Genomic DNA, 24,543 nt, shown 5'->3' with positions numbered 1-24,543 from the left:
CCTCATAAAAGAGGGCCATCCAAAATTGGAAATTTCAGAGCACAAGTGGGCTGTCTCGTGGAGCAAATTGCCCAAATTTCGAGTGCTCGAAATAGGGCCTCGAGCACTCAAATTTAGTGTGAAAAGCTCCATGCTTCACTTGCTCCGCCCAGACCTACTTTAATGAAATGGCCATAACTTTGCGCTCCAAACTCCAAATGACAAACCGTTTAAAGATTTGGAGAGCTGATTCAGAGCTTTAAAAACTTCATGTTTTGATGAAGACCCAAATCTCAAGTGTGGTTGGTCGAAAATGGGGAGAAAGGCAGTACTTCAGTGCTGCCAGGCAGTTCTGCGCACCTCTGGTAACAAGGCCATAACTCTCTCCTCCGAGCTCCGAATGATGAACCGTTTGAAGATTTAGAAAGCTAATTCAGAGCTCTAAATCTTTCATGTTATGATGGAAGTCCAGTTCTCGAGCTTTCTGGGTCAAAATGGCGAGTAAAGTCCTAACTCCACTGCTGATCTCGTGAAGCAATCTGCCCTAATTTCGAGCACTCGAAATAAGGCCTCGAGCACTCGAAAATTGGCCAGAATGCCCTATGCTTGGTTTGCTCCGCCCGGACCTACTTTGGTAAAATGGCCATAACTTTGCGCTCTGAACTCCAAATAATGAACCGTTTGAAGATTTGGAAAGCTAATTCAGAGTTCTAAAAACTTCATGTTTTGGTGGAGATCCAATTCTCAAGGATGATTGGTCAAAAATGAAGATCAAGGCCGAATTTCATTGCTGCCAGGCAGTTCTGCGCACCTCTGGTAACAAGGCCATAACTCTCTGCTCCAAGCTTTGAATGACAAACCGCTTAAAGATTTGGAAAGCTGATTCAGAGCTCTAAATATGCCATTTTATAATGGAAGTCCAATTCTCGAGTTTGCAAGGTCAAAATGGCGAACAAAGTTCGGGCTTCACTGCTGCCAGAATTTCAGAATTGGCACCTTGATATTCAAAAACTCTACAAAACACCCTTCTTGCTCCTTTATTGCAATTGAACCTGAAAATGCACAAAAACATACAAATGAAAGTAACTTACATAATTAAATGAACAATGGACTTAACTAATGCAATTAAGGACGCTTGAATATGCAATATTCGGCGCTTATCACCCACTCAGGTAGTACCTAAAAAGACAGGTATTACAGTAGTTGAGAATTCCGAGGGAGAATTAGTTCCACAGCGCACTACCACTGGATGGCATATGTGTATTGATTACCGAAAACTCAACTCCGATACTAGAAAATATTATTTTCCACTTCCATTCATTGATCAGATTCTAGAGCGATTGGCTAGACAGAGCTATTATTGCTTTTTAGACTGATATTCCGGCTATAATCAGGTGGCCATTGATTCTAAGGATCAAGAGAAAACTACTCTCACTTGTCCATTCGGTACGTTTGCATATAGACGGATGTCTTTCGGATTATGTAATGCGCCAGCAACATTCCAGAGGTGTATGATATCTATCTTTTCGGACATAGTTGAAAAGTTTCTCAAAGTCTTTATGGATGACTTCTCTGTTTTCGGGTCTACATTCAAAAACTGTTTCCAAAATCTTTCCCTAGTGCTTCAGCGTTGTAAGGAAATTAATGTTATTCTTAGTTGGGAGAAGAGCCATTTTATGGTTCAAGAGGGTATTGTTCTAGGACATATCATTTCAAAGAGAGGTATTAAAGTTGATAGAGCTAAAGTAGATTTGATCTCTAAATTGCCTCCACTTACCTTCGTAAGGGGAGTGTAATCATTTCTTGGGCACGCCGGGTTCTATCAACACTTCATTAAAGATTTCAGCAAAATTTCCCTTCCTTTGTGTAATCTACTTGCAAAGGATGCTCCTTTTGTCTGTAATGAATCGTGCCTTAAAGCTTTTTAAAAGCTTCGCTCTCTTCTTTCTTCAGCTCCTATAATGAATCCTCTGGACTGGGCTCTTCCATTTGAGATTATGTGTGACACATCTGATTATGCTATGGGTGTTGTCTTAGGATAATGAGTAGATAAACTTCCTCATGTTATTTACTATGCGAGCAAAACTCTATCAGATGCACAATTGAATTATACCACAACTGAAAAAGAGTTGTTTGCAGTTATCTTTGCTTTGGACAAGTTCAGATCATACCTATTGGGTTCCAAAGTCGTAGTCTATTCTGATCATTCTGCTTTGAAACATCTTCTTTCTAAAAAGAAAACCAAACTCCGTTTGATTCGATGGATCATCTTACTTCAAGAGTTTGATTATGAAATCCGGGATAAGAAATGGTCAAAGAATGTGGTAGCTGACCATCTTTCTAGAATTTTGATTGAGGATACCTCAACGTCACTTCCAATTTGTGATTCCTTTCCGAATGAACAACTGTTTACCTTGGTTTGCTGATATTGTGAATTACCTCGCAATAGGCAAAATTCCTTTGTCTTGGTCAAAGCAGGAAAAAGATCGATTCTTCTCCCAAATTAGGATGTACTATTGGGAAGATCCCCAGTTATTCAAATATTGTGCTGATCAAATCATTTGTAGATGCGTTCCTGAGAGTGAGTTTCATAGTATTCTAACCTTCTGTCACAGTTTGACATATGGAGGTCATTTCAGTGCAAAGAAAACTACAGCTAAAATTCTTCAATGTGGTTTCTTTTGGCCTTCGCTCTTTCGGGATGCATATTTATTCTGTAGGTCATGCCTTAGATTTTAGCAATTAGGATCAATTTCTAGGAGAAATATGATACCCTTGACTCTAATCTTAATTATTGATGTGACGGCCCAAGTTTTGTAAACCCAGTGCGTCAATGATGACCAAAAGATGACCCGATAACGGATCCGAAATGCGGAAGCGAAAGGTGAAACAACGGTCTCTAGAAATACAATGCGTCTTTAAGACACCAATGTGACCCTCAATGAGGTCATGAAACCCAAAGGAAAACAAATGCGGAAGTGTTGTTTCAAAAACGGACAAAAAGGAACCTAGGGGCAAAATGGTCATTTTTAAAATTAAAAAAAAATGGATTCAAGTGCTATCGAGCACACCACTGGGAAGACAATGAAAAACTAATGATGATGGACTCAAGAATTTCATTATCCGGATTCCGGACAAAGGAGAAACGACAAAACAAAGAAAAACGAGCAATAAAGCTAAAAGGGTAAACTGGTAATTATCCCGAAATATCTGGGTGTAACCGAGCACACCGTTGGATAGATAATGAAAAATTAATTAATTTTTTAAAAAAAAACTCATTTGATTTGGAGTCCGGATGAGGGAGAAAGGTTAAGAACAAAATCGACGTCGCGGCGGCCTGATGAAGGCCGTGACAGCTACAGTGCCATCAACCCACTACTGCTGCAATTGAGAGTAAAAACGGGTATCTAAACGGACTTTTCTGGAAAAACTCAAAGAAGAAACCCCCCCTAAAATCAAGTTTTCTACCCAACATCGATGACGGAATCGAAAAAACTCACTGTAAAATCCCCAAAATGCCCCTAGATCATTCTTGAGTCCATCTTGATTAGTTTTTCGTTGTCCTTCCAGCGGTATGCTCGGTGGTACCCGAATCTACAGTTTTCAGAAATGACTATTTTGCCCCTGGGGGCTTATTTGTCATATTTTCGATCTTTTGCTTCCGCATCAGTTCTTGTTGAGTTTCACGACCTCATAGAAGGTCACTTTGACTTCTTAGAGTCTTGTTTTCTGTTTTCGCTTCCGCATTCGGATCCGTTATCGGATCATCCTTACGGTTCATCACAGGACACAATTGAGGTTTTTGATGTTTGGCGTATTGATTTCATGGGTCCTTTTGTTCAGTCTAATAAAAATGAATACATTTTTGTGGCTGTAGATTATGTGTCTAAATGGGTTGAAGCAGTAGCTACTAAAATCGTCGATCACGCAGTCGTGGTTGAGTTCATTTAAATGAACATTTTTAGTCGGTTTGGTATGCCACGAGCTATTATTAGCGATGGAGCTGCTCATTTCTATAATAGGTATTTCCGTACTTTGGTACAAAGATACTCCGTCAATCATAAAGTTGCTTCTCCCTATCATCCTTAAATAAGTGGCCAAGTAGAAATATCCAATCGTGAAATTAAGAGAATTGTTTAAAAAATGGTTAAGCAAGATCGTAAAGATTAGTCTTATAGACTGAATGATGCTTTGTGGGCTTACCGTACTACTTTTAAGATTCCGATTGGTATGTCACCTTACCGTCTCGTCTATGGTAAAGGGTGCCATCTTCCTGTAGAGTTAGAACATAGAGCTTTCTGGTCCATAAAAAAGCTCAACTTTGATATGATATCTGCGGGTTCTAATAGAAAGTTTCAACTAACTGAGCTTGAAGAATTACGTAATGATGCTTATGAGAGTGCTAAGGTTTATAAATCAAAGACTAAGGCATTTCATGACAAGCATGTCTTGCGTAAGACTTTTGAGCCTGGAAAGAAGGTTTGGTTGTTTAATACATGACAGAAACTTTTTCCTGGAAAGTTAAAGTCACGTTGGGAAGACCCATACATGGTTATTTCTGTTACGCCTTACGGTGCAATTGAGATACAAGACTGTAAGACTAGAATATTGTCTAAGGTTAATGGACAGGGACTAAAACCCTACATAAAGGGTAGTATGCAGAGAGGTATAGTTGAGGCAGTAGAACATCATGATCCTATTTACTTGGACTAAGAGAGTCAGTTTACGTCGAACTATCGACGTTAAACTTAGCATATTGTTAAGCTGTCAACATTAAACTTAGCATTTGTATGTTGTACTATAGTTTATTTTGATTTTTATTTCTTTATTTTAATTTTGATTTCATTATTTTCTTTTCTAGGTTTTAGATTTATTTTAGTCTTCATTTAGGTTTAGGTTAGTTTAGGTTTGAATAAAATAGAAAAAGAAAATAAAAATTGAGAAAAATCCAAAAATATGTCTCAATGCTCGAGCCTAAAAGTTAGGGCTCGAGCATATCTACCATAAGTCTTTCTTTCAGAAGTATTGTACTGATTTCTGATATATATACATGATTTTTGCTTCTATTTTCCTTGTGTTGATATTTTAGTTCACTATGATATTTCTCTATGCTTACTCCATATACTTGATACTCTGATATGTGGTGGAGTTTATTAATTTTGCCAGATACTACAGATTAAGTTTGGGGGTGATTTGCTTAACAGCACCATTTGGTGATTTTGAGAGAAACCACTATGTTGAAGGAGACGATGCTGGATATTCATTTTTACCCGTTTGTACATTATTTTGTCATATCTTTGCTGGTCTACTTGAATGGTAATATCTTTCTCACTCTCTTCTGTTCTCACACATTGAGGACAACGTGCACACTAAGTTTGGGGATAAGGTTGTGATGGGAAATTTTTAATTTTTGGCTTAATCTGTTTACATAAGGACATATTTTGATAGTTGATGATATAAGCATGTGTTTGAGTCTGTTGATGGTTATGTAATCTGTTTGTAGTCTGATGTTGGTTAAATATGGTTTGTATGCTAAAATATTGTGAAAAGGGATTCCTTGAAAATTTTTGAATCAGTTGGTGGCCTATGGTTCACTTTGTTAAGATGATTATTGTTTAATGATGTTGATATCTGAGATGCTATACTTTGTACATGCTCACACTTACATGAATTCTATAGGGTAGAAATTGGAAGTCTTGTTTTATTTTGAGTTAGACTAAGATGAGCAGGTAGATTTGATAAATTTGATGACCAAGGCATAAAAAATAATAATAAATAAATAAATAAAATAAAATAAAAAGGAAACAGAAAAAAATTGGTATGTATGCAATACAATAAAAGAAAAATTATTCACCAGTGTGAATGCAAAAGAAAAAAAGGTAGAAAAGGATCAAGTTCAGATTTGTACTTAGATTGCTTGAGTGATTAAGTCCTTTGGAGTGTGTTCTGACACCTAATGCCCTAAGATCATCTGGTCTGGGAGTCATTGGCTGAAAGCTTGTTACATAAGGAGTTTAGGTTGCCTAAATTACTTGAACAATTAAGTCCTTAGGGGTGTTTTAACACCTAATGCCCTAAGATCATCTGGTCTGGGAGTCATTCGCTGAAAGTTCATTACATAGGTGATTTAGAAAGCTTAATAAACTTGAACATTGCACAGTATCCTTTTTGGAAAAAAAAACAGACTCATAGAAAAATAATACTTCCTTGGGAATCGGACTTTGAAAAGTTTGCCCGTGAATTGAGGAATAGTAAGGAATAAATGCAAGTATGGACAGTAAGCCACACGTTGAATTATAGGATCACTTTCGAAAAGTGTTTTAGAGATTAAGATTGTTGAATAAATGATTAAACTGATATGTAGCGACTATGGTTGCTTAATTAAAATTGGAAGTTGAAAGTTTTTCTTATTACATGATTGGTATACTTGCTGTATTTGACTGATTAATGGAATGCAGGGATGATATGATTTGAAAACAGGCTTGAATAAGCTTACTGTGCATTAAGGCGCTGATTTGAAAAGTTTGTGGGTATCTTCATTGAAACCCTTACGAGACTACAACTCATCCACTAGGGGTAACCTAGGGGTTTAAAGGCTTGTTGCATAAGCTAAATACAACCGTGATTCCTACGAAAGCGGCTTTTTAGTTCCGTATTGCTACGGGACTAACAATATGTAAGTTTGGGAGTGTGATAAGTGCTGAATATATGCATATTCGAGCCCCTAAATATACGTATGTTAAGGCCTAAAGTAATACTTCTATCCATAGTTAGACTGATTTATGTTTAATGTATGTTTACAGGTACTTTCCCAGAGAAATGGTTAAAACCGGGACTTTATGATGATATTGAAGCCTACATAGTTGTTGCCGGTCATTCAGAGCAAGCCGAGAGCTTAAATGATAAAGTTTAAAGAAATTCAAGCCCCAGAGCTCGAGCCCAAAAATATTCTAAGTATTGAAGAAAAAGACGCTTTGAAAAATAGTTGAAGAAAATTGGCTAAGTGTTAAAGTGAAGATCGAGCACCAATTCTTGAAGCTCGAGCCTTGTTCCTAAAGCTCGAGCCTGAACCTTAAAGCTCGAGCCTTTGTCCCTAAAGCTCGAGCCTTCCATGACATGTCAGATTTAAAGTACGAGATTGTTCTCTTTATCAGCCGTATCTCATCCCAGATGGACCAAAAGACCTAAAAGCCCACCAAATCCTTATTTTCTTTTATAAAAGAAGGCGTAAGCCTTAATAGAAGAGGTCTGAAATTTTAAGTTCTTTTGATAGTGGTATTCAGAAGGCTGATAGCGTGGTGACTTTTAGGGTTCCTACAACCTTGAAAGTGAAGATCCTGAGAAAAGAAGTGTCGTCCGTGACAATGGAGACAACTCCAACACAGATGACATCCGACATCGTCATGAGTAGCTAATTCCTCTCTTAGGGCATTGATGTAACCCAATCTAATATTATGGTTTGATTATTTTAACTCTGTGATTTTATTTTAATATATAATGTTTTCTTGATTATATGACTATGAGCAATTGAGATAACTCAATTGGTTTTCATGCTTTAGTAAATTATAAGCTGTTATTCCCTTGTCTTAGATGTAATAGTTTATTATCTATTCTCAACCTATCTTGTTATGCGGTAACTGGCAGAGCCCTTCCGGACACAAGAATAAAGGTCATATAATGGTGTTCTAATGTTTTTTGCAAAAGAATGTTTTCAGTCTATGCTTAGGAAAGGTGGATTGTTTACAAAGTAGTTAGAGTAAGTAGATGGATAGTCCGCGCTAATCGCAGATAGGTTATAGTTAACTGAATTTTGTAAAATATCTTTCTTTAAAATCCGAATTGAATGAATGTTATTGAGTTCAATTCATTTGAAAACATAATTGGTTAAATTCCCAGAGTTGATTCAATTGACCGTATATGATGATTGTAGTAAAGTCAAAGCCCTAAGATTTTCTCTTTGATTACTTAGTTTATTATTTCAGTTTAATTTTAGTTTGTTTTTAATCGTGACAACCAACAAAATTTCCAACCAAGTTACCTGTAAACCATAAAACGAAATTAAAGACTGAAATAAATCTCATCTCCCTGTGGGTTCAACATCTCTTTCTGTAGCACTATTCTACACGGAATTGTCCTATTGCGAGTGGTAAAATTAGACGCACATCAGGTGTATTGAATGGTTAATGCCTTAACTTGATGAGTTGTACTACATACTAGCTTAAGTAAACAATTCACACTTGTTTTGTCATCCATGCTCATTGTTTCAATTGGTAGCACACACTTGGTTTACAACATTGAATTCCCCTAAATTGTCAAAGGCTAGTTGTTTAGAGGAAGAGCTTAGTGGTGACTCCTATGCCTTAAGACCTCTCTCCTATTCTCTACGCTCTATCTCATTTAACTTGTTTTCTCTTACATTGCTTAATTTAGTTAATCATAGCTTAATTCAACCAACCAAACCACTCTCTTGATCATTCGACCTACTAATCTGAATTTAATTCCAAATACCCTTGCAATCTCTTGGGACGATCCCTTCTCACTTCATACTACATAATATAAGTGTTAAGTGGTTTTTATAAATTTTTAAATGTAGTGGCCACTTTTCACACTCTTTTTGTAGCATATCGGGGTAAACACCACTTTGGTTGTGCTTGTTACTCTTCTTTTTCAAGGCTTGGGTGTTGGGGATAAATGTCGGCATTTTATTCTGGAATTCTAGACTTCTGAGTTTCTGAATTTATGGACTTCTGGATCTCTGGATCCATGAAATTCGGGACACCCTCTAAATTTCTGGATCTCTGGATCTCTCTGAATTCCTGACCTTCTGAGTCTCTCAATTTCTGGCCCTCTAGATTTCTGAGTCTCTGAATTTCTGAACCCATCCTCCTTCCTCCATGCCTTTATTTATAGGTTTCTTGGATTAAAAGGACGATGACATGTGTCCTCTCTTGATAAGGACATAATTATAACTGGGCCGAGCCGGTTATATTGTGATAATTATCCATTAAAATAATTATTCCAAATGTATTTTATTAAGAATAATTATCTTTTTCTTTAATCACATGGGTTGGGCTAATTAAATAATTTAAGTTGACCAAGTTTGGGCAAATTAAATAATTTAATTAAACACGAGACCCATATTTGATGGGTCAATTTGTCAAAATAAAAACCCATGAAATTTTAGTGTCTACACTTACTCCTTAATCCTTGTAGAAGAGTTGCTAGTAGAACACGAAAACTCCATGAATGCTCCGTCCCTTCGTAGATCGATTAATTCCTCATTTCCTTCAAATTTGAATTGGTGAAGGTAAAAGAATAACTCTGCTTTTTTTAACGTAGTAATGGATCTTCGATAACTTAAACTCCATTAAGAGAAAGAATAACATCCTAAATCACTCATATGTACAGTATGCGCTCTCAAATTGAAAATAAACACTCTAAAAATGTCATGAGTGGCTCTCCCAAAAATTACAAAAATTTGATTTCAAAAGCCATTAAAACCCTAAAAAAAAATAATAATAAATAAAAATAAAAGTTATATAGTTTTTGTAGAGACCTAAAACAACTTGTAAAAGAAGTCTAATTCGTGCAAAATCGTCCTACAGAAAATCTGATAAAAAATGAAACCAAATTTGAGTAAAATTGAAGTTTCTAAATTGGTTCCAGATGAGTTAGACTGGTCCAAGGAAACTTAGATTGGTTTAACTTTCACAATTTCAAAAACAGAGATTGCAAAAACAAGTTGGACCAATCCATGTTTGGTAGTCAAGAATATTTTATCAACCTCAAAACTTTCTTTTGACCTAAGACTATCTAAAATGAACACATATATCCTCACGCACACATACCTTAACTAATATTGTTGTTCTCTTCGACTCGGAGTATGTAAGCACGCTTCACAATATTGTTATTCCGCCTCTAAAATCGAGACTTTAGAATAAAACATAAAAATACAACTCGATTAGACTAGTTTTGACACCAAAGTTTATCAATTACAAAGTTTTATCTCACACCATTGCCACTACCACCATTGCCACCTCTTTTTTTCTTATTCTTTTCTTACTTGATCTTTCTTCCTACCGTTGTTGTCGGATCCCTCTCCACCACCACTGCCTCCCTATCTCCACTATCTACCCCTTTCCGCCATCATCGCTACCACTCCACCATTCTTTCTCTCTCCATCCACTATAGTTCTTACTCTTTCTTTCTCTTCTTCCACTGCCCCTTCTCTCGACTGTTGAGATCGAACCCATCCACTGAATTCCATCAATGGTGCCACCAATTCTCAACTCAAACACACGACAACCAAGGGTAAGGTTCTTATTTCTTAATGCCCTAAAAACACAATCTCTATGAAACTGAGTTTTAGGGTTTGAGTTTTTGAACTAAAATACATTAAACTAGTAAGCGGTGAAATATATATAGGTAGGGGGAAGTCTGTTATTAAATGTAATCAAATGTGTCAACTTTATCCAACTTTTTGGTTGCATGTCCACTTATGATTGGTTGGGACCACATGATCCAGACTATGTAATAATTTCTCAGCATTTTGGTTGCGTGTCTGCCTATGATTGGTTAGGACCACATGATTCCAAACCATGTAATAATTTCTCCTTGAATAGAGCCTAAAAGGGAATTTCAAATAATAAACATTAAACAATTGCTAGAAACTTCCACGGGGAAAGAGAGAAGAAAGAGGTGGTGATGGAAAAACGAAAGAGATACATTGATATAGGAGTGGATGTGGCGGGGCGTGACATCCAAATTAGATGTAATAATTTAGGGAGGTGGTATTCACACTCCATTTTTTTCCAGTTGCACTCCATTTACCTTTTTCTTTTAAAGGAAATGACAAGAAGGTCCTTAAATTCATTAATGCACCATCCCTTAATTTATATAATGTCATAACTACCATTTATACAACTTTAACTTTTTTTTACCTTCTTTACTTTCTTTACTATTTTTTTTTCCTTTTTTTTTTTTCAGAGGTCCTCTCAAAGAAAATAATTTATTCATACTAATAATTTATTTTTGGCAATAAAAAGAGATCATTTATTCCATAGTGACTTTTTTTTAGTACAATCGAAAGATATATTTATTCAACAAAATTAACTTTTTCAATAGAAAGAGATAATTTTTATTTTTTGGTAATTTTTATAGGTCTTATCCAAAGAAATAATTTATTAGATAAAAATAACCTTTTTTTTTTTTTTTTTTTTTGTCTTATCAAAAAAGATAATTTATTCAATAGAGATATATATTTTTAATCCCCCTTTTTTTTTTCTTTTTAGGATCATGACAAAAGAGATAATTTTTTTAATGGTTACATTTTTTTTCTTCTTTTTTTTGTTTTTGTTTTGGTCTAGTCAAAAGAGGCAATTTATCCAACATAAAAAAATAAAAATTCAAGAAACCTAAAATATTAAAGATTAAAGATAATAAGATTTGTAAAAGAAATAAGGAGATGAAATCTGAAAGGGGCAGTTGTGTCATTTAAAAAGTAATAATTATTTATTTATAAAATTAGGGTTAAAATTGTCGTTTCATTGAAGATTGTAGTGCAAACGTTGAAAAGTGGAGTGCGAATATCGCCTCCCATTTCAACGGACCTGGCCTAACAATATCAATTTCTTATTTCTCAAAGAGAGATCAGGGTTCAAGTTTCAGAAGAGATAAGTGTGTGTTAGTACCAACTAGAAAAAATATATATATATATCGCCTCCCATAATTTAATAAGGTTTAAATTGTTTATATAGTGATTTCATTTTCTTATTGAGGTTATTTTTGTAATTTGTTATATAAGGACATTTTTATTTTTTTATCTGATTTTAATTAGACTAGCAGTCAACTAACGGGAAAGTGGTCAAAGTTAGTCCGCCTGAAGAGAAATTCGCCACTCTTTTCTACTATTTTAACTCGAGGGTCATAAAGGCAAATCTCATGAAATGTCGGGGTGATATATTTAAAACATTTTCTGTAACAAATTTATTGAAGAATGTTTCATAAATAAATAAAAAATGAATTACTTTAAAAAAATTATTTTTACATTATATTGATTTTTTTTTTTTTGTAAAAAATCTCATTACAACAATTGCCAAACAAGCCTCATAATAAATTTAAAGAATAAGAGAATATATATATATATATATATATATATATATATAAGAATAAAATTTTGAAGAAGAAAAAACAAAAACAAAGAAGAAGAAAATAAAAATTAAGAGAACTTTGAAAGGAAAAAAATCGGGTTTGATTGAAGATAGAGAATGTAATTTTTTTAAGAGAGCGAGAAAGAATTTGAAGAAAAATAATAAATATAGTGAGAAGGAAAAGAAAGAAATATTATAAAGATTTAAAAAAAAAAAATTTGTATAGGGGAGTATTCTGCAAACTTTTACAAATCTTATAACATAGATGATAGATGTAAGAAAAATTAATGGGGCCAGGGCCGGGGCAGTTGCTCCCTTTGTGCTCATATTTGCTCCGCCCCTATTGATCGAGAAATTATTAATTATAACGGTTGTGTCATGTCATTCGTGCAACAAACAATATAAATATGGGTTAAAGTAAATGGTCTTATAACAACTTAATAAATTGCGATGAATCCAACCATTTTACTTCAAGGAGTTTTTGTATTGGTTAGTTACACGAATAACATTGACAAAATGTATGCTACAATAAAAAATAAAAGTAAACTATCACATCATTATGGATCATTACGGATAGATATGATAATTATTCATTCATTATAAATATAATAAAAAAATATTAAAAAATTATCATCTTAAAAAGTTAGATTTCCAAAAATAAATATACATACATACATACATATATATATATATATATATATATATATATATAGTGTGTGTGTGTGTGTGTGTGTGTGTGTGTGTGTGTGAGGGAGTTAATTGAAGGATCTAACTTTCAATTTATGTCTGACTCTGACATGTTTGATTTCTTTGAAGTTTCTTGATATCTCTTTGATATGCATCTTAAAGCCCCAAATGTGCCTTGTGTTGCATTTGGGAGCACAAATCGGCGCCTCGTCGGTGCTCCCAAACATAGCCTTCTGTTCATGCTAACCATGCAATATAGGATATAGTATAGAAAACTGCATTTCACATTAGAGCAACATGGTTCTTAACCTGTGTTTGTATCTAGACCTTTCGTCACAATTTACAATGAAGGAGCAAAATAATCTTTAAAGTAGTTTTAATTCACAAGGTTACTTTGATTCTTAGTTCCAGTATTCAGTAAAAATTTCTCTTACAATACATGGTATACTTTAATTAAGAATTTAACTTAAACCACATTACGATCTTTTATTAGTTTCATCTTTATAATTAAAATATAGAGGACTAGATGGTCTCTGTTGCGGGTCTTTGATGGAATAGAAACATGATAATTATTCATTCACTATAAATATAATAAAAAAAATATTAAAAAATTATCATCTTAAAAAGTTAGATTTCCAAAAATGAATATATATATATATATATATATATATATATATATATTTTTGGGACAGAAAGGAGAGGGTTTTGAGATGCAATGGCTAAAAGCACTTTTCACAAAGCATTCATTTCAAAATCCTCCTAACTACAAAACGTCTACCGCCCAAAAAGTGCTTTTCTATGCCACCAAACATAACTTAAAAATCAATCTTTACATCAATCTCTACACTTTTTTAACCGGCAATATTAACGAGAATAGTACTCTGGGACCCAAACAAACCTTAATTTAATTAGAGTTGTTATACTAAATAGAGAAGAACAATGAAACAAGATTACAAGTTTTTGCAATTTTTTAGTTGCAGACTTGGGGCTGTTATTAACTTAGCACTATGTACATTGATTAAGATTTTAGTTTGTGCAAGTTTGTTAAAGCAAGAAAGCTGAGCTCATGGTTTACCGTATCAATCGGTTCGTAACATTTTTTTAAGGAATTGTGAAAAGAAATGTGATTCATTAGGTTGGTTAACCTTTTTATGGAGTCTGACTCATTTATTAAGAATGAGCTCAAGTTTATTTATTATTATTTTTTAAAAAAGAACTACATGAGCCAAGCTAGGAATAGATTATTGAGTGCACCGACTAATCCAAGTTGTACATTCACAATACGTGCTCGCGTACACACAACACACAACACGTACAGTTCAGACGAGCCTAGTGCACGGTACATCGGGCGCACCCAATACCTTCTCGCCGTGCTACAGTCAATTAGCATGGTTCCATTCAAACTCAAGCTCGAATAATCGAAGGCTTCTTAGTTAAGCTTACTTCAACCTGAATATAGCGTTTTTAAAAAATAAAAAATAAAAAAACCGAATAGAGCACTAATTATGATTCTAGCTACTTGGCATTTCAACCTGAAATATTGCCATCACATATATTTCAACTGTTTCAATCCAACTAAATATTTAACCAAATAATAACTACAATAATATGATAATAATATATGTTGAATTTCCTTTCAATATATATATATATATATATATATATATATATGTTGAATTTGGATTGAACATGAGCTTCCAATGTCCATCCAAAGGCCAAGTTGATTTCAGATTGGATCAAATTTGTCCAGCCAAATCACACCCCTACACAAAATGGTATATGGTATTTTGAAATCATTGCCAACACAAGAAATTCTGTATTGTTTGTATATTACACAATTGACTGCATAAAAATCAAATTTTATACTACGATTTTGGCGATCCTATTGTTATGATTATTGGAGTTAGTGGTTAGGGGAGGAGGAGGGGCAAGGCTCGAACACGGACTCCGGAACACGAGGAGCAATCCAATCACTCAAGCAACACGACACTTACCATCCAAATTTTCGATCAAGTTGATCCTTCAGTAAATAGAATTTTCTGAGATTAATCAATCACTACTCACTAGAGATAGCAACCGAGCAAATAAAGGAAAATCAAGAATATATTGCATTGAGACTTTAAACAACACTTAGCATAACTCGTCAGAAATCAAGACACTCTTCCTCTGCTGCCAAAAGGAAAAACACACGCAAACACACACTGTTCCTATGAGTAGTATCTGCAGGTCATAAGGTGATAACAAGCATTGTTTAACACTAACAATGGTCATTAATCTGCACAGTGATCAAATGGGACTTGTTTCACAAGGTAACCATAATAACCCTTCTGGCAATAAGTATCAAACGAGGACGAATACACTTACGAAGACCACAAGTTCAAGACAGCGATTCCAAGTCCTAACCTACAAAAAATTTAGTTTACAATTATCAATTTAAATTATTCCTCAAATTAAATATTTTTCAGTATCATCAAATCATAAAAAATTTAGCATATAAAAATGTCATACGAGTAAATAGAAATAAGAACCAATCTATAGGTATATTTATCATGACTTGCAATTCTTATTATTATTATCATCATCGTCATTAAATTTCGGCATGTCAAGCCTTGGAAAGGTTCTTTGCTTTACAACGAATTAAACCACAAACATACTCCCAACGCAGGATACTTGAAGCATTAGCTACAACACTACTAATGCCAATACACATAATGCCTATTATCCATCGTTTATGGCTAGAACTGCTGGGACATCTAATTCCAATCGCTCCCCTAGATTTCGCCTCTAATTGTCAATGTGGGCCCAATAGAGTGCTTTCACCATTGGTGTTCTTTCTGATCACTACACATTTCACCACTACCGAAAATTTCCCCTGCCCCTACCGTACTCTAGCTTGGAAACTTTCCACCACCTTTCAGAGTAGAGCCCTGGAATTTGACAGCGGACTTAAAAGTCACCTACACTTTACATCCAATCATTCTCGATAACGTTTGCATCCTCTGTATTAGCGCTGCTGCTAGCACAGACTTAGTTGTTTATTCCCTAGATTGCTTCTTCTCCGGAAAAAAAGTTCTTCATGACCAATAGGCCTTCTACCTCCACACGACATTGCTCAGGGGTGTGTCTAACGTGAACAAACCAGAAAAGGAGCCGCACTCAATGCAATATTATGTAAAAATCAAGGATAAAACATCTTTAAGAAGAGATATAAGTAAACATCAAAAATAGTATAAGAAATAGAAGTTATTGGTATATTGAAAAATACTTGGAACTCTTCACCCTTTACCGTAAAAAAGGAGAAAAACATAAAATGGAAAAACACACAATTTTAGAGCAAGAAGTGTCTGTCCCAAGGACACTTTCAATGTTCTCAAGAAACAACACATTAATTTTCTAAAGTGAGAAACCAGATTCATCTCAAGCAATCCTGCAGCAACTTCCATCTCATAAAATAAAGATTCCAATAAAAGTTGTGCCAACATTTCAATACATGAATTTCCAATCTTGACCCCTAACTTGCACAATCATTTTTCACACAAGTGATATACTAAGCAATTGGGGAGAGAAAATTTCTTCTCATACAATATAGGTGGGGACAAGTTGAAGGTATTACCTTCATTCACTACGCCTACGTCGTCGGAAATGCCTGAGAATAAAGCTGTCTGCATAGAGTGGATAATTTTTCCTGATCAAGCCTTTTATGCATTTCCAATATGAAAAGTCAACCAGCTCTCCATCCGTCCGGACAATGAACATACACCGTGAGCTTTCAAAATTAGGATGGTACCCAACCTGTCAACCAGAAACGAGAAACATGCATAATTCAGCAAATGAATTCAGGTGAAAATAAAATACTATAGCACACATTAAGAAACCTTTCCTAGTGAAATCTACTTACAAGTGCAGAATAAAACCTGTGGAAGCCCCGCAACATAAAAGAAATTGTTGTTAGAATATTATATTTTATAGATTCCACCCCAACTCCACCACCAAAAAGAAAAACTGATGTGTTCACATACATGTGTTCTCTTCATGAATTTATTTTCAACAAGTTATTATTTAAAAAGAAAAAGGCCCGGTAACCTCAAAATTCCTGCCTTCCTATAATTGTCAATTGCAGGTTCTTTCACCATAAAAGAGAGTTGCTATCCTCTGGGCAGCATTCTGGTGTCCATGAATGTATAGGATTTGTATTGACTGTTGAACAAATATGATGAAAAAGGAATTTATTTGTGCACTACATTTACCGTCAACAAATAGACTTTTGAGGGGATTCTAAACATACTTCAGCATGTTTTCAGCCATGAGCATGACACAAATAGCACTAATTGAATTCTAGTTTGCATGTTCACAAACTCAAGTGAAAAATTAGCTATGTTCTCAAGTAAACAAAAGTGATCAATAACACAATGAAATGTAAAAGAAAACTTTATAAGACAATTATTAGGTCAACTATTTTATACGGAGCAAAGTGTTGGTCGTTAAAAAAGAAACGAGAACAACGTACATGTAGCGAAAAAGAGGATGTTAAGATGGATGATAGGACTAACTAGAAGAGATTGGGTTACAAACTAACATGTGATAGAGAAATTAGGGGTGGCACCAATTAGTGATAAGAGAGGGTAGACTTTGGCAGTATGGGCATATACAAGAAAAGTTTATAGAAGCACCAATACGAAAAGAGACTAATTTGCATAGAAGGTAGGAGACAGGGAGGGCGACCGAAATTAATATGGAATGAAATCATTAGAAATGACTTTAAAAAGTGAACTATTATAGGAGGCATTGCTCGTAATAAAATAGGATGGGAAAAAGATAATTCATGTGGCAGCATTCATATGGTATTAAGGCAAGCATTAAAATTAATCAAGGGTTGCGAGCGAACACCCGTATGGTATGCATATAGAGTGTATAACCCCTATAAGTTCTAAAAATCCCCTAACATTCAATTTTGGAGCAAACGAGAACCTAAATGATGAAAAGACTTAAGTGTCCCTTTATAACTGAATTAAAAAAAAAAAAAAAAAGGTAAAAATAACAAATTAAATGTGAAATGACTATACTATCCCTCTTTTATTTTCTTTTTTTGATTTCTTCTTCAACATCACTGCCGCTAGCGATGAAGCCAGTCGCCGCCAGCAGCAACCAAACCCTCTTTCTCTCTCTCCACACCACCACCACCGTCCGCAACCACCCCCGAATTAGGCCCACAACCACCGTCCACAAGTATCAATAGATTTTCCAAAACTATTCATAGATTTTCGAACAACTGGTTCTTCAATCTGAGATTTTTCGGCAGGCCGTTTTAGGCCCTCCATCGGCAGAAACGACAGAGGGGCTGACTTGGGCTCATGGTTAGTGAGAGAGACTGAAAATTACTCTTGCTTGCTTCACCCAAAGGCTTGTCCTCAGAAAATGGTGTTTGGCACAACCATGACTTGAACCCAGAAACAGAATTAGCTGCACTATTATGATCAAATGGCACATGGTACATGTGATTGGCATGGTTAGTGTTTGGATGACAGTTCTGGATTTGGAGTGTTTGGATCATAGTAGTACTTTGTGGGTTGTCATTGTAATGGTAAGGTTGGACAAATTGTGATGGGTCTGTGAGATTATACTCTCCTCTGCCAATATTATCTCCATTAGTAGTGTTATTGAAGTTTGGTGGTGCATTAACATTGATTCCATCTTCTCTTGCTTGGCTATAAACTTTGGTCTATTCATGAGCAGAGTTTGTGCAGCAACAACCCAATAAATCTTCAAGCTTTGGTCCCTCTGTGTTTGAATCACTTGCACCCATATATATGGGTATATTTGTGTGTGTGTGTGTGTGTGTGTGTGTATATGGACATATATATAAGAGAGAGAAGGAAGAGATGGAAGAAGAATTGGTGGTGGCACTGTGGGTAAGTGGTTACCAGGTCGAGCTCCGGCGTCTGGTTGATCGGAGAAGAACTTCATTGTCGGCAGCATCAGTGTGTGTGTATATATATATATATATAATATAAGGGCATTATCGGAAGAGATAAGGGTATTTTCAGAATTTCATATCTTAATAGTGACTTCAAGCCCTTCTTTGCTCAATTTTCAAACTTAATGGACTTATTTACAATACACAACATAAGCCCTTATTTGCTAACTTTTTCAAACTTAATGGACTTATATACACAACATAAAGGATAGGAGTGTTATTTGCCCAAAATGTAAACATTAGGGGTGTTTTTTTCTCACTTTACCCATTAATCAAACTATTCAGCTTGATTACCCTAAAAAAAAAGAGTATCTCTTACAATTGAAACGACTATGAAATCAAGAAACCTTTCAAGCATTTTTCTGGTTGTTGAGTTTGCACGATCCACCTAATTTCAAAGTGCTTGTAAAATGTAACAAAAAATGATGATTCACTATACCAATTTCAAAAGAAAAAACAAAGGATAAAGGAAAATTATATTTTAGTGACCCAACCTAAATAAAATTGCTTTAAAGTGACCACAAAGTCAACAAAAGATGAATAGTCACCAATTTTAAAACTTAATGCTAATAAGTGACCTTCAAGGATAATTTAGCCAAGCAATTAAACAATTTAAGAAAAAAATCAATAACGTTAGGGTTTTAGTTGGATGGTGGATTAACGCTCTCACAAACTTCATCAAACCTCTGATCAGAACTTCACTGCCGGAGATTAATGTAGCGTCAGTTTCTAACTATGATTCCAAGGAGTCTTCGACCTCTGTTCTTCAGTTTCATCCTATTGAAGAGGCAGAGACTATTAAACAGAAACCTCCGGACAAAGCTTCATTGCCAAAGGTTGATGTAGCATCAATTTCCGACTGTGATTCTGAAAAGAAGTCTCCAATCTCTATCCTATTTGATTTTGATGAAAGCAATGCCCAGTAAAGAAGTAGAGATAAAAGGGTTTGGAAATCAGTTGAACAAGTTACAGAGGATATGAGTTTATCAGATGAACGTTGCCCATTGTATAAGAGTTTCTCGAATGAACCTTTTGATTTCTGCTCTCCATTGCCGATTCTTTTTGACAAAGTGAGAGTATCAGAAGATTTTTACTGCGACGTTTTGGTGATTTTAGATGAAGCGTGGTCTGCCACCATATCTACACCCATTGGTACCTCCTCCAAGCCCCGTGACGCAATCTCCACTGCCATCACAGCACTCACCTCGTCTTCTATGTCAATCCCAACAACCACAATGCCACAGCAACCACCGTCACTACCCCAAGGCATAGCCTCAACGCCTCCATCCTCAGCTCCCTCCCTGTCTTTGCCTACTCCTCCAGGACCCACCCGACATGCTAGAATGCACCGTGTCCTTATCGGACAGCAACTTGAAGCAGAGAGTGTTTAATGTATAAGGGTAGATTTGTCTACTTATAAAATAATTTATTATAAGGGCATTTACATAATAAATCATCAAATGATCACTTTTTTTCCCCTAAGTATCATCAAATGGTCAACTATTAGCATTTAAGTTTTAAATTTGGTGACTATTGATCCTTTCATGACTTTGGGGTTACTTTAGAACAATTTTGTTTAGGTTGTCACTAAAATCTAATTTTTCCAAGAAATAATTGGAGGCAAAACAGTTCGCAACAGACATTACCACTTGAAGGATAATAAAGAAAAAAATATTAAAGAGATTTCATTCATTAAAATTAAGACCCAGTGTATCAAGAAAGACTCCCAGCTGTATATGCTTTTACCCCAAGAACGGCATGCTTTTACCCCAAGAATGGCGGGTCAGACATATATGAGTTTAGCAAAACGAAACTCTTACCTATCTCATAAGTATATATATTTTATAAAGCATGAAGAAAAATGAATTCAGCATAATGTTGCAAGTGTATCTTTTATGACTTCTATTGTAAAGTAATTAAAAAGGTGAAAAAATATCAGAAACTGGTTATCAAATGCCTTATTACACAGAATTAGAGATGACAGAATATCATGTGTCATGGATGTAGAAACTAAGTTGAAGCTCCCAAGAGGGTGTTACTAAACAAATTATTATCAACTAAACTTGGTTCTCTGTTATGGAAAATGGGGGTCAGAGAGAGAGAGAGAGAGAGAAATACTGTGATGTAATCAACTCCACATCCGATCTTCTTTTCACACTCCGGATGGTATGGAAGCAACTTCTCTAGAATGGTTTTCTCATGCTCAGGGCTTAATCTATCACCACTCCCGTACCTGCAACAAGAATTCCCACTTGCATATGATGATAACTGGCACCAAAATAACTAACATAAATTAAGCAATGACTTTAGCGAATGATGAACTTTTAGGGTAATATATTTAATAATAAATTTAACATGTAATATTATATAACGATATGTTAACATGTAATATGATACTAGAAATACTCAACTTAACAAAAACATCTTTCCAACTATTTGTATTCGACTAAATGAATCTGTCACTCCACTCTGTCTAAAGGTCAAAATCTTAGTCAAAATCAATGCTATCGTATCTTTATTAACTATTTCAATCGATGTTAGTTTTGGCCTTCCCTTTCTCCTACATTCATCTTCAATGAGAACTACATCACTTTTCCTAACTCGTGCAGTTATTAGTTGTTGTACGTGACCAAACCATCTTTAACCAGTTTTTCTCATTTTATCTCCAATCATTGCTACTTCAAGCATCTCATGAATGTTCATTTCTAATTTTATCTTTTTTTGGCTTGCCACATATTCATCTCAACATATGCATTTCTGTCACTCACTTTATGAAAATGTTACATCTTAGCAGTCCAACATATAGTCCCTTAAAGTATGGCTGGTTTAATATCAATAGTTCTCTAAAAATTTAGAGGTTGTTGAAGGATTTAAATATTAATGTTACACTCTCTCTAAGAGCTTAAGCTTTTAAAATAGATGGTAGTTAACATGGTATCAGAGCCAAAGGTCTCAAGTTGGACCAAAAGAAGGCCACACGTGAGGGGGCGTGTTGAAGGATTTAAATATTAAAGTTACACCCACTATAAGAGCTTAAACTTTTAGAGTAGATTGTAGTTAACAAAGGTTTATGCCAAAAGCACTCCTCCATTTAACCTATCCTACCTTAATTTTATGATTAATATCATCTCCTAGATATGCAAAGATATTTTTGCTCATCCCAATTACTTGAGCCAGTAAGTAATATATTTTTTGTTAAAAGCTCTGTAATCATGAATATAGACCATTCCTTAGTTGACAATGAACTAAACTATTCTGCTTGAAATTGTTCAAAAATCATAGATGAGCTAATTTTTAACTTTAACAAGACCTCCTATGAGATGCCATCAAGAGGGTATAGATAGGAAGTTGCAGTAAAACAGAAGCATCTGCATAATGTGGTACAGTGGCAGTACAGATCACAAAGCATTTGCATTAAGCCTAGATATATTGGAGAACATCATTTAACTCAGGTCAATATTCTTCACAGCAAATTGTACTTTAATGCCTAAAATCTCAGTTCAAATGGTATTTAATAATCCAAGATCAAAAGATGCTTACTACTCAGCTAGTGCATACAAATAGTAAGTTTATTTAGGTGCAAGTCATCATTGGAACATTGAAACTGCCACCATATATCATCAACCCCATATTTAGGATGATGAAATAGTATAGTTTAAAACATGGATTTGTTTTATACCTTAGGTATTGTGATAGGAAGGGAGGCTCTTCTATTTCCCAAACACGAGACTCCGATTGTGGCAATTTGAAGCTTCAGTTTATCTCCCCCCACTAAAAAAATAAAATAAAATAAAATAAAATAAAAAACCCAAATTTCTCCACTCAATACAAGCCTATGAATAAATTTTCTGAAATAGCTGCATCAGTACAATCTAAAATCACCACCAAAGGGTTGTAGCCTAGTGGTACTTCCTCGCCTTCTAAAGTAGAAGGTCAGGGGTTCAAGTCTCCACAGGGTAAAGTGGGTGTGTGAGTCTCAATTAAGAAATTTACACACACACACACACACACACACACATACAATCTGAAGCCTTAGTTCACTACTAGTGCTATTTGTGCCCTTTGACAAGCTTCTTGCCTTTGTGAGCATTCAACCGTGGCAAGTAGATAAGGAAGGCAATACCGAGGCTATCTATAACTAGTTTCTTGGTGCACCATTTCCATCAAGCAGATTACCAAGAAACTAAGAGCACTAACAAAATTATGCTTACTAAAGTATTAAATCGTGGCAGTGCCAGAATCCATGTATGTTAATATGAAAATGGAACTGATGTAAGAGGAATGTGGTACGTTTCGGTATGAACCAACAGTAAAGACCTGCAAAAGAGGTCACCAACTCTAGACTATTGCACATCTTATGGAAGTTGAGCCATTCAATTGCATTTTGCAACAGCTCAGAGGACTATATTGAATCTTCTATAGCACTTTAAGTGAGTCCATTCACTACCTTTATTGCCAAATTTGGGAGCACTTCTGTTCTTTCTGTTACAAGTCGCGAAAAAAGTTCCATTGTTCTTCTATCAGGGAAATGATACACAATGACATCACAATATTCAAATTCAAATTTTTTTATGCCCACGCGAATAGCTACTAAGGAAATGTAGTCCCACTTCAATTAAGACAATAAAATGAATCCACATACACACATAGATATGTACACAGAGAGAGAAATGAAGACCTTACTTGCCAGAATGAAGAATCATCCTAACAAAGCCAACAAGAGGTACAGTGTCCTCCAAAATCTGGTCCTCCCAATCAACCCATCCCTCTTCTTCCCTTCGCTCCTCCTCCTCCTCCTCCTCCTCCTCATCGTCGTCGGAGACTTTCGTCAAATCCTCACTGGAAGAATCCACCGGCGGCGATACAACCGGCTTCCTGAGCAATTCAGAATTGTAGGCATCTTGACTACTGCTCCTAATTTCACCACCGCTTTTGAGGGCACAGGAACGCAATCGAGAGCGATATGAAGGGAAAGATAGACTATTGGAAGAAGACAACAGTAAGTGGAGAGAGATAGGGTTTCTGTGGATGTGAATGTGTGGGGACGTCGAAGAAATTGAAGCCATGGTTAATGAGCTCTCTATATATATACGTGTGTATATGTATATATGGTTCTTGCTGCTATGGCTTTGCTTCACGACTCACCATGATTTTCTCTCTCTAACTTTGATCTTTTGGTTGTTTGTTTGGGTTTTGGACGATTTGGAGGAGGGAACGGCCACAGCTACTTCATCGCTTCACTGAAATCCTTCACTAGAAGATAAACACACAGTCAGCGACCGAGTGGGGTAACCCGACCCGGACTTGCTTGAGTTGGAGAATCACCGCAGCCTTGGGGAGGCGTACAAGAATTGGATAGGTTTGAAAATATTTTGAAATTAAAATCGTTAATAATTTCATAAAAATCAAAATTGAACAGAACTATGGAATCAATAGAATCAAACCGTGAGAAAAAGGCTTGTTTTAGTTTAATTTTACAGTTTTGAACTTTTTTTTATTTATTATATATTATGATATATAATTGAGTGGTTCAAAGATTAATCTTACTGTTTTATTATTTATATAATACAAAATATATAAATACATATATAATTTATAAAATGATTCGATTTGGTTTGGTATGGTCTTGTAGAATTTCAAAACGTAACATAACCATTTTTAAACGGTTTCATGTGTTTTGGAACCGTAACCAAATCGAATGGTGTAAAAATCAAACCAAACCTTTTAGTCCGGTTCGATTTATTGATTTAATCG

The 24,543-nt window shown here is 35.2% G+C and overlaps 1 protein-coding gene across 3 annotated transcripts; it reads right to left on the bottom strand.

The window, feature by feature from the left end:
• Positions 1 to 14,900: 14,900 nt before the first annotated feature.
• On the bottom strand, positions 14,901 to 24,054 carry LOC132276444 (protein DCL, chloroplastic). Of its 3 annotated transcripts, none has more exons than XM_059777867.1 (4): positions 23,473 to 24,053; positions 20,908 to 21,022; positions 16,429 to 16,607; positions 14,901 to 15,218 (listed from the first exon to the last, which is right to left on the bottom strand). In XM_059777867.1, the coding sequence occupies exons 1-3, from the start codon at positions 23,853 to 23,855 to the stop codon at positions 16,431 to 16,433; spliced, it is 675 nt and encodes a 224-aa protein (XP_059633850.1). In that variant the 5' UTR covers positions 23,856 to 24,053; the 3' UTR covers positions 14,901 to 15,218; positions 16,429 to 16,430. The 3 variants fall into 3 exon arrangements, with proteins under 3 accessions (XP_059633850.1, XP_059633851.1, XP_059633849.1); XM_059777868.1 differs by lacking the exon at positions 14,901 to 15,218 and adding an exon at positions 15,331 to 15,939 and having other exon boundaries at positions 23,473 to 24,054; XM_059777866.1 differs by lacking the exon at positions 14,901 to 15,218 and having other exon boundaries at positions 16,258 to 16,607.
• Positions 24,055 to 24,543: the final 489 nt, after the last annotated feature.

The sequence above is a fragment of the Cornus florida genome, unplaced genomic scaffold (assembly GCF_030987335.1).
Source record: "Cornus florida cultivar Cherokee Brave unplaced genomic scaffold, ASM3098733v1 CherokeeBrave_3.0.0_Hap2_Chr10, whole genome shotgun sequence".
Taxonomy (NCBI): domain Eukaryota; kingdom Viridiplantae; phylum Streptophyta; class Magnoliopsida; order Cornales; family Cornaceae; genus Cornus; species Cornus florida.
Note: the sequence above shows the minus strand (reverse complement) of the source record. Positions and strands in the feature narration are given on the sequence as shown.